This window comes from Antedon bifida, chromosome 1, assembly GCF_963402885.1.
Source record: "Antedon bifida chromosome 1, ecAntBifi1.1, whole genome shotgun sequence".
Classification (NCBI taxonomy): Eukaryota; Metazoa; Echinodermata; class Crinoidea; order Comatulida; family Antedonidae; genus Antedon; species Antedon bifida.
The window spans coordinates 30589563-30607462 of NC_136226.1; the positions used below are offsets into that span (position 1 = coordinate 30589563).

Here is a 17900-nt window from a genome sequence, read left to right on the forward strand (position 1 = left end):
TCTCCCAGAGGATCATTAGACGTATTGTTTATCAATGTTAATTAGTGAATGACCACTATCGTCCACAGGCTGACGGTCATTATGGCCAAAATATCTAACAATTGATTGGTATTTGATGACCTTTTAAGTGTTAGAATTACACTTAAAACGCTATTTTTATAGATTTCATTTTGTGTTTAATGTTACCGTTTTAGATGTACATTTTCAAAGAATGATGTATATTCAACGTTCATTATAAAAAGAAACAGATGAGTACAATTGAAATAGATTTGCAAAATATGATGTGTTTGCCCTTTTAACTGAAATTCCAAGTTTAAAGCCAAATTAATTCAGCAACGATACAATGCCAGGCTAGGCCTATAGCTAGTGTACGATGTTCCTATGTTACTGCTCTTTACCAGCTGGGCCTACACAACTAAGCCTAGCTAACTACGAGAGGACATTCGGCGCGAGCTAGGTAATGCATTGTTTCTCTCTTTTTATCATAATTAATTTAAGACAAAACATGGACCTGGTTTATTGTTTATAAAGTAATATATATAAATCCAAAGGCAAAATACTGAAAAAATGACAATGCTGTGGGTATCAGTGGCTGGATCTCAATGTAGATACAAAAAAAAAAGCGAAAAGCTAAATCAAAACGATAAACTAAAACAGCCAGAAAAGTTAGCAGAGCTTTCGGGCAACACTAGCCCTTCATCAGTGCAAGGAATATATATATATATATATATATATATATATGTGCATTATTTTTACAAAATGTCAAAAATTGTAGGTCTAGTGTCTTTATTATTGATAGAGAGAACTACATTAACCTAAGCAACAAGTGGACAATGTCTGCATATAGGTGGTTGCTAATGACACTTGTGTCAACACCAAATTAAATGTGACAGCTGAAATCTAAAACATCAAAGACAACCGATGAGTAGTCTATGAATATAGCAACCTGCAATTAAATCTTTCTTTTTAGGTAATTGTGTACAACAACAATATTTACTACAACAAGAGTGTTTCTGACGATGATAAAGAAGTACAGATAACAAACGACGGGATTCCGAATCAAGTATTTAACGGAGTTCCTGATTGGCTGTATGAAGGTCAGAACCATTATTAAATTTTCATGAAAATTTTGCATATTTCTGTTGTAGGTTTTCTATGCATATTTCACCAGAAGATATTTGTGCCTGATATGTTGATATGCTTTTTATACACTTTTTTTATACACATGAAAATTTCTGTGTATGCCAGTTATGTTTACAGGAGTATGATTATATGGGGCTTTAGCATCTGCCATTCCTTAAGCTCTGTCTACACTATCAAACTAGTTTGACAAAAAAAGTGTAGTGTGCCCAACTATGGTAGTGATATACCCAAATATGATAGTGATATGACATCATGTCCATATATGGGCATATCACATAAAGTTTGATAGTGTAGACAGAGCGTAAGAAGCACATCCAATCAAGTTATTCTTGGGCGTTGTGTTTGATTTGCATATTTGCAGACTACAAGACTTAATCTTTGTTTGCATTTAATTTCTCATTTGCCATTAATGACTGCACTGAAATTATTCCCACTCAAACTTCAATTTAATCACTTGCAATATCTAACCACATTTCAAGATTCTTTCATTTAGCGTAACCTATATTTTATTCACAGCATTCTGTGTTTAAATCAAAGTTATTCTATACACGTATTTGCTAATTAGTTCTGTGTAATGCCACAGTGTAATCTTGTCCATTCAATGTTACTTTGAAATGGAATCAATTATTTATATTGGCAACAATGTCAGTGATTTCAGTTATATAATGACGTGTATAATTCTTCTTCTTATCTTATGTCCCTCCATATCAAATTTAGAGACGTGCTGTTGACAGTTGGTGGTTAAAGTGCTTGGCTACCAATCCCAGAGTCCATGGTTCAAATCCTGTCAGATATCCAGATTATTTCTTTAAAAAATCCATTCCTAAACACATACATACATACAGTAGTTATTTCATCATGTATACAAACTTATGATTGTTAGCTATAGGCTATTCACTTATAACACGTAACAGATAACTGAAATAACACACCAAACATCAATCGATCAATCAGTATAAGATTGTCCTTTTTTCAAGATGAGATAAGATGGTGAATGAATTCGCTTATAATTATCCTTGGCAATTGTATTCTTTTTTAAATCAAAAATTTTAAAATGAGCCAAAATGTCTTTTTTTATTGCATAATAGGAAAAAATATTTATTATCCATTTTTTGTAAATTCACAGAGGAAATTATAGGTGGAAATTCTGCCATCTATTGGTCATCAGCATCAAATAGATTTGCCTTCATTCGCTTTGACGACAGAAACGTAGCTTACGATACATGGCCCGTATACGAGAACAAGATCTACCCAGAGTCAAGACGTGTGGCGTACCCGAAACCTGGCGGTGTAAATCCTACGGTTACGCTGTATGTTGTATTAGACGCTACTGTTCCCGGTGATCCATTAGAAATCAAGATACCAACCGAAAGAAAAACGTTAGTGATTCTTGTTTTGAGACCCCTGGTTTAGGAACCCTAAGTGGCCTCGGTCGTGTGTAGTTTAGAATATGGCAAGAAGATGACTTTTTTTTTCTTGTTATAAATAGTTTTGGAGAGTACTACATTCAGTCGGTGACGTGGTCGGCAACAGAAGAGTTAGTTGTCACGTGGATGAATCGTCAGCAGAATGTGTCGCTGATTACGAAATGTAACGTTGGTTCGCAGGCAGAGAGAGCCTGTAAAATGGTAGCAAAAGAGCAGGAATCTGAATCTGGGTGGGTTGCTATGGTAAGTACAGTATTTATTATGAATATATTACAAAAAGCTAGCAAAATTAATGACAAAAACGCTACATTCGCTTCTGGAGCCTGGCTTAAATATGTTGTCTGCAAGGACAACAAAAGAGTTCACAATCAGGAGTTAGAATCCTAATTGATAATATAGTATGTGGAGCAAAGCTTTGTAGGTAACGTGCCTTCCAATAGTCTAGGTCCATGGTTCAATCCATAGTTATAAATGACGACTCTATAAACCTCAAATGAGACTTAGTTTACAAGCATGATTATAGTTTATCCATTTTGTAATTAGCGAGTTTTTGCTGTTGGATGCATATTAAAGAAGAAACAAGAAGACTGTAATGTTTATGGCTTCTAAAATTGTTGTATGTTACTTGATATTTTTATGTTACAGCCTGCAGCTCCAGTCTTTACTGATGACAAAAGAAGTTTTGTACAAATAATGCCTCAAAGTGAAGGGGCAGCTGGACGCTATAACCATATAGTGTACTATAAGGTAGTATGTTATTTAAATTTATAGTTCAGTGTTTTTCTTTTACAATATATAAGATACGATTGTATCAATGCCTTACCCTTGTAAACAAGCTTGATTTTTCATAATTACTAATTTCAAAACCAGCTAATGTTTGATGGTTGTACTGTAATTTTAGACAAAATATTCACTTTTTTAGAAAAATGTGTGTTAAGCTCTGTCTACACTATCAAACTACTTTGACCAAAAAAAAGTGCGATGTGCCCAAATATGGTAGTGATATGCCCAAATATGGTAGTGATATGGCATCATTATGTCCATATGGGCAACTCACATTTTTTTGTCACATAAAGTTTGATAGTGTAGACAGGGCTTAGGATGTTTCACAACTAATAATGTTTGTAAGTGGAGAAAAAAGTAATTTCTGACTGTAATTATAAATTGGTTGTTTTGTATTTTCAGGAGAATGTTGCAGAAAAAAGATTGACAGAAGGAGATTATGAAGTTAGTAAAATTTTTGGAATTGATAAAGAAAATAATGTGTATTTTGCTGCAAATAAAGAAGGTTTAGGAACGAAAAACATTTACAGGTATGTAATACTCTGTTTACGCTATCAAACTTTATGTGATGTGCCCATATCTGAACATGATGATGTCATATCACTACAATATTTATGCATATTATTACCATATTTGGGCACATCACTCTTTTTTGTTCCACTAGTTTGATAGTGTAGACAGAGCTTAACACAGCAATTGCGTCAACTCAAAAAGACAAGAGCGTTATAGAATAATCAGAAACCAACTAAAAACAAAATTGATGCTGTTGTAGTATGTTAAACTGTAATTTTTAAACTTAATAATAGTATGTCCTCATGAAAGAAATGAAAAAATTTTTGGAATCATCACAAAAATTTGTCGTGAGTTACTGATAGAGCAAAAATCAAAGAATTAGAAACAATTGTCAAAGATAACGTTCGCATAATAAGTAATGTTATAGTTGTATTTCAAAAGACAAAAAAGTGGAATTTGTCTATATCTATCTATCTATTTATCTATAATATTACAATGATGAACTATATATATATTTTTTTCCAGCTTGTCAATTTCTGACGATAACCCATCAGTAGAGTGCGTCTCTTGCGGAATGGCATGCGCTGAACCGTGCAATAACTGTGATGAATGTGAATATTTCAACGCTGTCTTTAATCCATCAATGACCTGGTTATTGTTGAATTGTGAAGGTCCAGGTATTCCTTGCTCTTGGATACGAGAGGCTCGCGCAAACGGTGATAAGGAAATTCGGAAATATCTTCTTGAGAACAATACTGTTTTGCAGGAAGCTATAAAAAATAAGGGAATACCTAAAAAAAAGTTTTTACCATCATTAACAAATTCAAAAGGTCAGGAAATTCCTGTGCAGCTTATTATGCCAATAAATTATGATGAGAAGCGAGCACATCCGCTTTTAATCAATGTGTACGGAGGACCAGGCTCGGAGAAGGTTAGCAAAGCGTTTGAGCTCGGATGGAGTATGTATTTGGCGTCTAATGATCACATTGCAACGGCTAGTATCGACGGACGTGGGTCAGGAGGTCAAGGAGAGAACTTCAGACATGAGTTATATAAAGCGTTTGGAACTGTTGAAGTTGAAGATCAAATTGACATAACAAAGTAAGTAAACTGTAGTTGTATAGTTAAAACATTATAATTTGTATGAAAATATTTTTCTATCACATAAAGTTTGATAGTGTAGATAGAGCTTTATGTCATGCCAAATCCTTTATACTGAATCACGATCTGCGTTTGTTAATGTAACTTATGCGATGATCTACTTATCCTTGTCCTTTGGATGATATTAGCTATTCATTATACGTATATAAACACACATATCTAGTTGCACATAAAGTTTCATGGTGTAGACAGGGCTTAGAAACACTCTTGGTAAAATAACCATTTTACTAAATTTAAGCTCTGTCTACACTATCAAACTAGTTTGGCAGAAAAGTTTGATGTGCCCAAATATGGTAGTGATATTCCCAAATAGTAGTGATATGACATCATTATTGCCATATATGGGCACATCACATTTTTTTGTCACATAAAGTTTAATAGTGTAGAAAAGGCTTTAGAAGATGTTGCTTAATGAAATTTCCTCACTCTTCCACACCCCATAATTTTACAATAATATTCAAACACATTTTTGAAGAATGATCAGATAAAAAGCATCTGCTATAGAAAGGCAGACAATCTGCTGTTTTAAGTAAGATTTGCAACATTCATTCAATCATTGGGATATATTGATTTTCTTTGATACTTAAGGAGGATAATGATTGTCAGCGCTGTCTTCAATGTCGTGATTGATGTCTGTAATTGCGCGGTCGTATGCATTTATGTGTAATACACGGATTTATTTAATAAGATTGATAAAAAAAGGAATGTCTGTTTTTATTTTTAGGAAGATGCTGGATAAATATTCGTTCTTGGATCCTACTAGAGTGGCGATTTGGGGTTGGGTAAGTGTATTCATACAAAATACACAATAATAAACATCCACAATAGGAATTCCTGAAAGCCTATAAACGGACGAGAGGGAGTGGGGTCAAATAACATGTTTGCAAAAATGTTTATCAAACTCAAGTTTATTTTAATTTTATTATGCTGTCGGAAGTTTGGCAACATTATTCATGACGTCACCTTAAACAATTAAGGATTACAAAAGTTGGAAAAGCTCTCCAAAAATTCCTAAAAGCAGCAGCTGATATAAAATAATTAAAAAATTTGTAAAAAAATTAATAATACTATGTAACAAAATTAAATAACAATGTAAATGTTGTAATATTTCAGTCGTATGGTGGGTTCGTTGCGGCTTCTGTTGCTGGTTCACAATCTGACGTCTTCAACTGTAGTATTGCGGTTGCTCCAGTTACAGATTGGAGATATTATGGTAATTTCTCATTATTATTATTGACATAATTCCAGCTATTTCTGCTTCTGTTTATATCTACATACAACAGAAACAAATTTGTTTAATAGTTTTTTTCTGAATTCCATCATAGTTTAATTTCTAACTTGTATAAATGGAGGTATAAAAGTATAAAAAATGTTCATCTATAAGTAACCTTGTTTTCTTTTTGGTAAAAAAATTTTTTTGAATTTCTTTTTTACTACTAACCAGATGAACATTTACAATCAAATGAAATTTGTTATTTAAATTTTATTCATAGAAAATGTATGCAAATCAAAGTTGGAAAATCTACACTGACAGTTATAAAAATTCATCTTATCAAGAAATAAATGTATTATTTTTGTAGATTCTGCCTACACTGAGCGTTATATGGGTGATCCACACATCAACAAAGCTGCCTACATGGTAAGAATATTTTAAAGCTCTGTCTACACTATCAAACTAGTTTGACAAAAAAGTGTACATATTTGAATGCTATACTGTTTTTATTGTTGAATTATTCTCAATATAAAATTAGGTTTATTTAACAAAAAATATAAAAACTAAATTCAGGAAACCTTTACTGAATAAAATTTATTATTGCAAGGTGCCATTTTTTAAATTCAAGGATAGTCTATCTTTTTAAATTAAAATAATATTTTATCAATTTTATTAGAAATACCATTATATTCACTATGGATTACTATTAGGCTCAAAGTGGTCAAGCATAAAATAATGTTTAGGACCGCCTATCACACAAAGATTAGTGGTCAAGCATAAAATAATGTTTAGGACCGCCTATCACACAACAATTAGTGGTCAAGCATAAAATAATGTTTAGGACCGCCTATCACACAACAATTAGTGGTCAAGCATAAAATAATGTTTAGGACTGCCTATCACACAAGATTATTGTATTTTTGTATATTTTGTCAAAATGTGTGAAAAATAAATTTTAAAAAAAATCCTGTTTTAAATGGAATATTTACTAAATAACATGAAATAAAGTAAGAAACGGATTACTCTACCCAAAACCAAGGAAGAAATTGAGAATTTATTATTATTTCTATCTATTTGATCATTTTCAAGAATGTGAAATAATGTGTTTTAGTTTTACGCCTCTTTGCTTATGTCCGTGCTCAAGTTTATGCAAGCTGTTTGCGTTCGATGCGACGAAAGTAGATTTGTAGATGCTTTGAAGTAGATCACAGTAACATATCAAGTGTTACGTGATTAATGATATATTTCCAAGAAGTTTAATTTCAACTACAAAAAGCATATCAGTGCATTAAGTACGAGAATCTAGGAGGTCTTCCATCATGATACGACATAAAGCAGAACATTTTATACGACGACAATAGTTAAAATGTCACTGATATAAAATCAGCTAAGCCCAGGAAATATCAGCTCCCTTGTGTGTCATAAATGCCCTCGTGACAGTATTAGGACGCATTTGCTAAGATTAGGGCCAGTAAGTTGTAATAATAAACTAGCCGAGGAGCATGACTGCAAATGGACAAGTTACATCACTGCCGATATTAAGACTTTAAGATATAATTTGTATTCACCGCAACATGCATTTGTTTTCTTTATTTTAACTTCTGTGATTTCACTGGAAAATAGTAGTAAAAATGAGAATAAGAAATAATATTTTAATATTATTTTTTAAATTTTTTTTAATTATTTTTTTATTTTTAATTTTATTATTATTAATATTAATATTTTTATTTTATTATTATTATTATTTTTATTAATATTTTTATTATTATTATTTTATTTAGCCAGATTGTAAATGCTTAATTATGTCAACCAACACTATTAGGAGAGTCTGCTTACAGCGATATTTTTATTGCTTTTTGACAATCCGCCAGAATGGTGTCTTGGGTTTTTTTTGTATTGCTAATCACTGTGTATACTTTTTATTTGTTAATTATATTTTCTGGAAAATAAATGAATATGAATATTTATTTATTTCTTTTTATTTATTCAATTTTCTGCCATATACAATACAAAACAAATATAAAAGGCAAGGAAAGACCAAACAGGTGCTAAACACCTATGCTAGTAACATATTTGCAATAGAATGAATGCTCATACAAAAATTACAAAATCATTGAGCATTTTAGTTTAAATTGAAAGAGTAAATTATTATACAAATATGCGGCTTGAACATAAAGCTACATAGATTAGAGGTTAAATCTCATAGACCAACTGTCACTCGCAAATTCTTCAGAACTTAAAATTTCAATTTATATTTTTTATAGAAATCCAATGTGTCAGCAAAGGCTAGAGGGTTTAAAGATGTCAACTTTTTAGTAGCTCACGGCACAGGTGACGGTAAGTACACTAGTTATTTATCATGTATACTTGTTATGATTTTAAAGTTTTTTTCTTACGAAAAGGCAATGAATTTTTGAACTTTTGGTCGGTTGGGAGGTAGGTTAATGTTTATTAACCATGTCCATTTACTTTATAGTAATCAGAAGTTTCTTTATTATTTGTTCTTCAACCAATATATATATATTTAAAAAAACACAAAAATTAATATTTCCATACCACCAAATGTGTGATAGATTTAAATTAAACCTTTAAGTTCTGTCTACACTATCAAACTTTATGTGACAAAAAAATGTGATGTGCCCATATGGTATATGGACATACCATATTTAAGCATCACTACCATATACAGTATCGGCACATCACACTTTGTCAAACTAATTTGATAGTGTACTGACCTTTAATAATAATAATAATAATAATAATAACAACTGGTACTTGATATAGCGCATTATGCTGAAAGCCTCAATGCGCTTTACAAAGACAGAAAATTTTGAAAAAATTACAAATTAAAAAGGTGGGTTTTGAGGAGAGATTTGAAGACACTGGTGGAAGTAGCCTGACGGATTTCAATAGGCAACGCATTCCATAGAGAAACGGATACAATTCAATTTATACAATTTCTTTTCTTGTAGATAACGTTCACTTTCAAAATTCAGCAGACCTAGTGAGGGCGCTTGTGCAGGAAGAGGTTATGCATCAAACACAGGTATTTAACATTAATGACATTAGTTACTATATATCTATCATTCATTCATCCATCTTTTTATTTCAGAATACCATGATTACATAATATATCCATAGAAAAAAAAAGCTTAATCTAAGCAAATCATTGTACAGATAACAAAACAAAAAAAAAGAGTTGAGGTTGTACAGAATAACAGACAAAATATATAAAGTCAATGCAAGAAGTCATTCCACTGTATATGCATTCCCAGGGGGTGGGATTATATTCGAGCATGTAATTATTCTCAGTCATATACAGTATGAATGAAGCATGAATAAACATAATCTATCTATTTTTTGCTTTAAGTTTTTTCAGGAAAATAAATTTGTTTTCGATCTAATTTTTGGTCAAAGTGAATAACTATTATGTGACATTTAAATGGTATATTAAAAAAATATATCTTTAAGATTTTCACAGTCATTACGTATTTTTCTTTTCAGTTTTACCCTGATCAAGCACATGCTTTGGAGGACCCTCATGTCCAGTATCATCTATACCGGTTACTTTCTAATTTCTTAACAGAGTGCCTAAGAATATCAGACATACCAGAAGAATGAACACACACTGAGCATGCTCAGTAAACAATGTCACAAACAAATTAAATAAAAGGTGTATTAATTGTAATTGTACACCATTTGAAACTGACCAAAAATAATTTGATTACTGAATTAACAGTCTGTTCATCACTCAGGTATATTGTGCTTTTCATAAAATTGTCATGATGCCATTATTGCGGTGATACCATTTGCAATGCCGTGCAGAACAACTTTTTTTTTTCTTATCATAATCTGGGATTTAATCCTAAAAATTATATTCTTTAGAATGTGTTGAGATGTTTGTACATGGTCGTGTGTTTACAAACATAATCAGGGAATCGTTTGATAGCAATTGCTTGGGGTTTTTTCAGAGAGAGAGAGATACAGTAATCAATTGAAATGCTTTGCCCTATACACTAGTTTGCCGTTTTCATGTTAAATGACACACAGTGAGGTTTTCTTTGATTTTGTCTATTTTGTTTATCAAACATGTAAATGCTGCAGCATATGCATTTATTATATGTTGATATGTTTATTTCATCTTTCTTTCGCAGTATAAAATAGTTTATTAATGTTATTTTTTACAAATATAAATGTTATCATGGAAGAGCAGTACAGTCGGATGTATGTATGAGAACATGGAGGAAATATATATATATATAAACACATCAGGCATAGAACATTAATTCTAAACTGCCCAGTGATACAGTATACTAATATTTACTTAATTTTTATATATATATATATTTGCTCCATGGAGAGAACTTTTATTTTTCAATTTTATTAATATTTCTTGTATACTTTCATGATTCTCTTGCCATTATTAGCTGTTTTTATTAAGTTTTATGATAGTTTGTAATCTGAGAATAAACATAATACATGCATCATTCATTTGATATTCATTTTAATGTTGCAACAGCTGTTTTCATATCACATTATGGCCTATCACATAGAGATAGAAAGAACATTATTGAATATATTATGTAAAATATTCCATGTTAAATAACATTTAATGTAAACCTTGATTTATAGTGTATTTGTATATTTTATGTGCATTACTTTTTTTCTGTAAAATTATGTGTAACATAATTATTAAAAATAAGCATTTGAAAGTAGTTTTGTATTATAAAAGTGTTGAGCAGAGAAAAAATATATTAAGAAATTTGAAGACTTTTAAACTTTTTGAAGTCATGTTTAATAACAGAACCAAATAGGATGGGGAGATATCATTTCATGTTAAGCTCTGTCTACACTATCAAACTTTATGTGAATGTGATGTGCCCATATATGGACATGATGATGTCATATCACTACCATATTTGGACACACTTTTTTGTCAGACTAGTTTGATAGTGTAGACATAGCTTTAGACGTAATTGCTAATTCACAGTGTAGTGCTTTTGTGGTTGCTTTTGAAAAGTTGTTTTATTTTGTGTAAAATATATAAACTGTATAGTATTGCAGCACTACATATTTTATATGGTTATAATTATTGTATAAAGATGAATAAACTGAGAGAAATAAGACTGTTTTTTATATTTATTTCAGACAGGCAAAGGTTACATTGTTATTTCATACTTCTGACTTTTTAATTAATTATTTAATTATTCAATTATAAATTCAACATACAATACGCAAATGATGAACCTTGATTTAGTAGTGGAGCTGTAGCTTGGTGGATAACGTGCTTGCCTTCCAATCCCAAGGTCCAGGGTTCAATTCTGACCTAGTGCTAGAGTTGTAACTCACAAATCTTTCAACTCCACTCCCTAAGCCTCAAATGAGACTTGGTGTACAAGCATGATAAATTATAAAATAGTTTATCTATTCTGTAATTGGCGAGTTACTCACTGTTGGATGTATAAAATAATAATATTTATTTTGGGGAAACAATAGCTATTGTTTTGGTTCATTATACCATTACAAATATTCAGTACCCCTACATTATGGACATGTGTGAATGAGGTGTTCTTAAGAGTGGCCAGTTCTAAAGCTCTGTCTACACTATCAAACTAGTTTGACAAAAAAGTGTGATGTGCCCAATGGTAGTGATATGACATATGACATATATGTGCACATCACATTTTTTTGTCACATAAAGTTTGATAGTGTAGACAGAGCTTAATGTTGACTAAAAAGTGTCTATATAGTGAGTATCATGATTTTACCATGACCAGTGTTGGCAAAAACATTAGGTAGGGACATTACATAGGTAAGCATTACATTTTTTATTTACCAACAAATAAATTTACAAAAAATAATACCACTGAAATCAACCACTTCTTTCTCTATAAATGATTATTTTCACCGTGACATAAATTGATGATGCTGGAAAATATTTTTTTTAATTTAATGTAATTCTGGATGTCTACCCTCATTTATTAACAAAAGCTATATACACTGACTTGATCTGCTATTGTCTATCTTGTTGATTTCAGCACACACCTTTTTTTTTATTTCTAAAATTCCCCAGTTTTATCTGAAAGTCAACAAATCAAAATATTAAAATTCACACATTTTGCCTTTTTATTTTTATGACCGTGTCAAGATGTTTGTGATAAGTGATAAGTCATTTGATTTCTTACCACTTTCTTCAATTTTTTGTCTCTGCCAGGTTGATTCAAGCCTTTTCACAAATTTCTCAAAGATTTCAACACTCCCAGCCATTCTTGTTGTTTTATAATCTACATAAAAAAAAAGGAACATAAATTGTAAGAACAACAACTGCAGAATAGATTCACATTGTTTATTATTGTTGGTACAACATTTTTCAGGTTTTGCCATTGTTGTACGTCCTACATCTTGTTATGTGATCTCTGTACTTTAGTATGAAAACATTTAAAGAGAAGATGAATAAGGAATAAATGGTTGAATGCCAGTATCTATGTAAGTATGTATGGAAGTTAATTAGGATGAAGAAGAAAGACTGATAGATTGATTTATAGAATAATACAACCACAAATGTTCATAATTTTTTTCATAAATTTTTATTCTCTTGTTTGTAATTTTTTTTCTCTTAAATTTGGTGGACAAAAAACATCGTATAAAAAATTGCTGTTAAACTGCTTTGGTCGGATATATTTACAGCGCCCACTACAGTACAGTCCTTTATCTGATTTATCACCAACTTAAAGCGACTATTAAAATTACGATGCAAAGAAATTGAAAACAATTCAAATAATTTACAACTGGCTATCAATCGTAAGTCGTACTCACCTTTGACCTTCTTTTGTTTCGGTATGTCTTCTCCGGTGCTTTGCATCTCTTTAAATTTCTGGTTAATTTCATCGCATAATTCGCTGAAATTTAAAAAGTATTTTTTTAAGTTTAAAAATTGTCACACTTTCCAACAAATACATGACTCACTTGATCGTGTAGACTGAACTTTAGAAAAATCCTGGAATTATGATGACTCTGATAGGAGTTCAACCAAGGACCTCTACAATTTTTTTTTAATCATTATTAAATAATTATTACTGCTAATATTTAAATAAAAATCTCGAACCTGACAATGGGAACACTTGTAGGGTCAAACTCGTCCAATTTATCAACATCCATTGGCACACAAACACGACCTGTTTTCGGATGGACACAAAATGGACTCTTCAAAAGATGGTTCACACCAGTGCTCACGTTCACATCCAACCGAGGGTAACAGTATTGCATTTTAATCTCAGCTATACAATGTTTTAATTTTTTATCACTGGTCTATAACAAAAAATATCACTACATTATGTATGATTTTAAGCTGTTTACTAAAAGCACCAATCTTCATCAAAGCTGGTAAAAAGCTAAGAGGGAAAGGTTAGCATGGTAGCAAACAAGAGGTAAGATCATTTTGAAGCAAATTTAAGTTGATTTAAAGCTCTGTCTACACATCAAACTTTATGTGACAACAAAATGTTATGTGCCTATATATGGACATGATGATGTCATATCACTACCATATTTGGACATATCACTACCATATTTGGGCACATTAAAGTAGTTTGATAGTGTAGACAGAGCTTAAGAAATGAAATTCCTTATTTCACCTTTGCATGTTCCTCTTGGACCATTGTAATTATTCTATTCCATATGTCGGCTGGGTCTGTCATTTGCAAAACTTCTTTTGCGATTTTTACTTTCAGATGTAACCAAACAAAAGTTATGGAAGATAACTAGAAAATTTACTCATTTGGCGACAATTAGTTGTTATAACCCAAAAACAAGTCTTCACGGATAAGGACTATAAACCGTAGGTCCGGTGTACACATCTCGCTCATGTGCACATTTAAAGAACCTAGTACATCTTTCGAGACGTGTAGGAGGTTACCCAGTGTACTAGTATACACACTGTCACACACAGACACAATATCATGAAGGCCCCTTGATTGTCAGCATATGCTGGGTCACCCTCTATAAATAAGGTTAATTTAAAATAAACTAATTAACATAAAGGATATTATCAACTTGGATTAACTGAAGGACTTTCTTCAGGTTGTCTTTTCCTGTCACAATTCCTTGTTTTTCTATTGCATACTCGTTGAAATAGCTATCAATCACTTTCTTAGCTTCACTAAAAAATAAGTTGAATAAATTGATAAAATAACATACGTTTCATTATATGTTTCACAATGAGCTATTATTATCTAAAAGTTTGTTACCAGTTGATGGATCTATCATTAATGTTAAGCTCTATCTACACTACCAAACTAGTTTGACAAAAAAAATTGTATGTGCCCATATAATGGTAGTGATATGCTTAAATATGTTAGTGATATGACATCATCATGTCCATATATGGGCACATCACATTGTTTTGTCACATACAGTTTGATAGTGTACACAAGGCTTTAACTTAGAAACCTACTTTAGTAAAGGATGAAGATTGTCTTTGGTCAGATGAACTTTCTTTGTTTTGTTTTCACCTCCCTGAAACAAAATGACAAATATGATAAAACATGAAGTAATTTTTAAAATCAGATTTTAATATTTTTTCTAACAACTATATAAAAGGTAAATGTTGACACATAAACATACACATCACATTTTTTTGTCATTTGTTTGATAGTGTAGACAGAGCTTTAGAAAGGTCATCATCCATAATATAGTCAACCAAAGAATATATATCACAAGAATGAGTATTCCGCGATTTTCCCTGTAACAGTAATATTGTCCATGTGGTAGGGCGCCGCCATAAGTGTGGATGTATCTGGGATGTATACAACTTTTTGTGACGGTTTCACTAATCAAAGGCTGGACCACCGGTAGTATTTTCATGATAAAAAATGTTATCAACTACATGCCAACATCATGTTAAATGCTGTTTGGATTTTTTTTTTTTCGTTTCATGCAATTTATTTAGTAAAAACTGCCGTATAAACAGTTCGCTTCATCAACCGGGCGCTACGATAGCGTGACCGGGCGTGTAGGTGTTTACGCGTTTTCACGAAGGATAGTTTAATAATATTCCTATATTTAAAATGTTTCTGGTCAAACAAATAAATGTTAATGAAATTTAACATTGTATCCTACTAATAACATGTATTTTATACTAATTTATATCATAAAAACAATACTTAATTTACCGGGCGTAGAGTAGTACGTGGCAATGGTAAAGAATAGGCCATGCTGGGTGACGATTCGTTGATTTTTGGTGTTGCTGTGTTAGGCCTTTTTTGTGAACTAATTTAGCATGTTAGTAAATAATTGTCTGTAAAAGTGAATGTACACTAGTTTGTTAATAAATATGTATTATAAAATAGTTTACAATTGCAAAAACTATTATCATAATTCTATTTAATGTGACATGTATAATATCTATTAAATCAAGTCTTATTTAGTATGTATACATCCGCCCTTATGAGGGCGGGCATCACTCACTGGAGCTCTCTGTTACAAATTTCTCATGCAAAAATCGCGGAATACTCATTCTTGTAATATATATTCTTTGAGTCAACATATAAACAATAAACAGATAAACATTTAACATTTAACCTTGACAACACTCAGATAGTCAGCGATAGCCGACCGAGCATTCTGGGATAGTTTTCTTGCAGATGCATCTGCGACCCAGCAATGGACACCGCGACGACCGGAATACACCCATAAAATGTGCTCAAATCCAAAATCCTCTGTTAAGAAATAAAAAGTTGGTTAATTTTAAATCATTGTGTGTATTATAAAAGTATATAAACATATACACATCTTATATATGCTATATTGGTAACACACACTTACCTCGTAGAGCTCTGTTAACAATTTTAATGGCTATAGTCATCAATGGCCAACATTTAAGGCAAATATCTGCTCCTCTGAACAAAAAAAAGATGAGATAAATGCTAACATCAATTAAAATGAATAATACTTGACGAAATGAAATATTAAATTGTTTATTAAATTGGATATAAATAACCAGATGAATTTATACATTAGTAACAACAACAGTTAACAAACAGTTGGTAGTGGTATGCTTAAATATGGTAGTGATATGCCTAAATATGGTAGTGGTATGCCTAAATATGGTAGTGGTATGCCTAAATATGGTAGTGGTATGCCTAAATATGGTAGTGGTATGCTTAAATATGGTAGTGGTATGCCTAAATATGGTAGTGGTATGCTTAAATATGGTAGTGATATGACATATGTTCATATATGTTCATATATGGACACATCACACATCACATGTGCTAAAATTGATATACTTACTGGCAGCAGTTCCTGACATCGTCATAATCCGTCATATCAATATCAAACACCAGTTCCTTTTCTTGAGCCTGAAATGCTGCAGCTTTAACTGTTTTATGATCCTTGGGCTAAAATCGCAATAAAATATTTTTGTTAAATGATAGTCATAAATTGTTAAAACACTAATATACAGCCGCTACTATATTAATATGCCCAAATATGGCAGTGATAAACCCAAATATGGTAGTGATAAACCCAAATATGGTAGTTATATGACATCATCATGTCCATATATGGGCACATCACATAAAGTTTGATAGTGTAGAAAGAGCTTTACCAGATGTTTGTATGTAACATCTGCCCTATTACCCCCCACCCCCACCACTTGTATTGCTGACCAGACTTACCCTGTGTGTATATACAGCCCCTATGTCAATTTTATGAGGGCAGCATCTCAGAATCTCTTTTTCCAGTTCTTGCTCGTTACTAAATGACTGATATCGAATATAGATGTCGTCCTTTAATGTAAATGAAAACTCACGGTGTGAAAAGTAGGTTTTAGGAACTAAAAAAAAAACAGAAAAGTTGAATTAAATTTAATATATTATAGGCAGAATTATTGGAATTTTATTTATTGTTTATTTCTATATCTGGAAACGTTTTCATATTCTTACTACTGGTTTAAAATAACCTAAAAGTAAGTTGTTAACTTTGCTAGGCCAACATCACTACCTCCCAGAAACACCACAGACACATCGACATGCCGCTTGCTGCATGCTGCCAACTACTACTACTACTTTATAGACAACAGGGCCTAGCTTGTTATTACTTACTACATCCGTAACTTAACCATCTATAATAAGGTCCAAATGGAAATAGTCTCCTGTAATAGATAGCCAGTAACTCTGGTAAGTCATCGCTAGAATATTTTGTTACTGTTGTCCCTTCAGCTGTCGACATTATGATAAAATTCAGTGTGAAATCACAAAATGATGTCAATATTTTGTTTTCATTTTTAGGTTCGCGCGAAAAAAACGATGTACACTAGTTTAACATTGAGGGCGTTATCAAAACACTCTCTTCTTTTTTTCTTGCGAAGTTTTTTCAATACTTAGATTTCAGATCAAAGTGTAGGCATAGCGCTATCTTTTTTTGGTCAAAATGACCATGATAAAATCTGAAATTTGTATTTTATATTTTCATTTAAAGATATATTGTCTCCCTGTCCCACTTTGACAAAAAAGTCGGACAAAAATTATTGACAGCATTGTTTTTTTTGGTTTTTTTTCCTAGGCCTATATGGAATTAAGTGATTATTAAATGTTCATCCATGACCATGTTTTAAAATCTTTATGTATATTGATTCTATTTTATTTGTCCAACAATTACAA

The 17900-nt window shown here is 31.6% G+C and overlaps 2 protein-coding genes across 14 annotated transcripts in view; one reads left to right on the forward strand and one right to left on the reverse strand.

Annotated features, from left to right (window-relative positions):
• LOC144849546 (prolyl endopeptidase FAP-like) overlaps nt 1–11358 on the forward strand; it is a 117903-nt gene extending 106545 nt beyond the window's left edge. For all 13 annotated transcript variants that reach the window (XM_078706569.1, XM_078706490.1, XM_078706497.1 and 10 more), the window contains 12 exons: nt 971–1097; nt 2270–2522; nt 2633–2813; nt 3216–3317; nt 3756–3883; nt 4392–4967; nt 5752–5809; nt 6141–6240; nt 6608–6666; nt 8505–8577; nt 9213–9286; nt 9745–11358. In XM_078706569.1, coding sequence (XP_078562695.1) covers nt 971–1097; nt 2270–2522; nt 2633–2813; nt 3216–3317; nt 3756–3883; nt 4392–4967; nt 5752–5809; nt 6141–6240; nt 6608–6666; nt 8505–8577; nt 9213–9286; nt 9745–9861 — 1848 coding nt within the window. In that variant the 3' untranslated portion in view covers nt 9862–11358. The remainder of the gene's footprint in view (nt 1–970; nt 1098–2269; nt 2523–2632; nt 2814–3215; nt 3318–3755; nt 3884–4391; nt 4968–5751; nt 5810–6140; nt 6241–6607; nt 6667–8504; nt 8578–9212; nt 9287–9744) is intronic.
• A 691-nt stretch (nt 11359–12049) lies between these two features.
• LOC144849905 (DNA primase small subunit-like) lies at nt 12050–17527 on the reverse strand. The gene is made up of 12 exons (XM_078707015.1): nt 17343–17527; nt 16917–17074; nt 16531–16637; nt 16063–16136; nt 15820–15956; nt 14693–14754; nt 14284–14398; nt 13875–13970; nt 13346–13548; nt 13057–13139; nt 12426–12524; nt 12050–12319 (listed from the first exon to the last, which is right to left on the reverse strand). The coding sequence occupies exons 1-12, from the start codon at nt 17467–17469 to the stop codon at nt 12300–12302; spliced, it is 1281 nt and encodes a 426-aa protein (XP_078563141.1). The 5' UTR covers nt 17470–17527; the 3' UTR covers nt 12050–12299.
• Between the last annotated feature and the right edge of the window lie 373 nt (nt 17528–17900).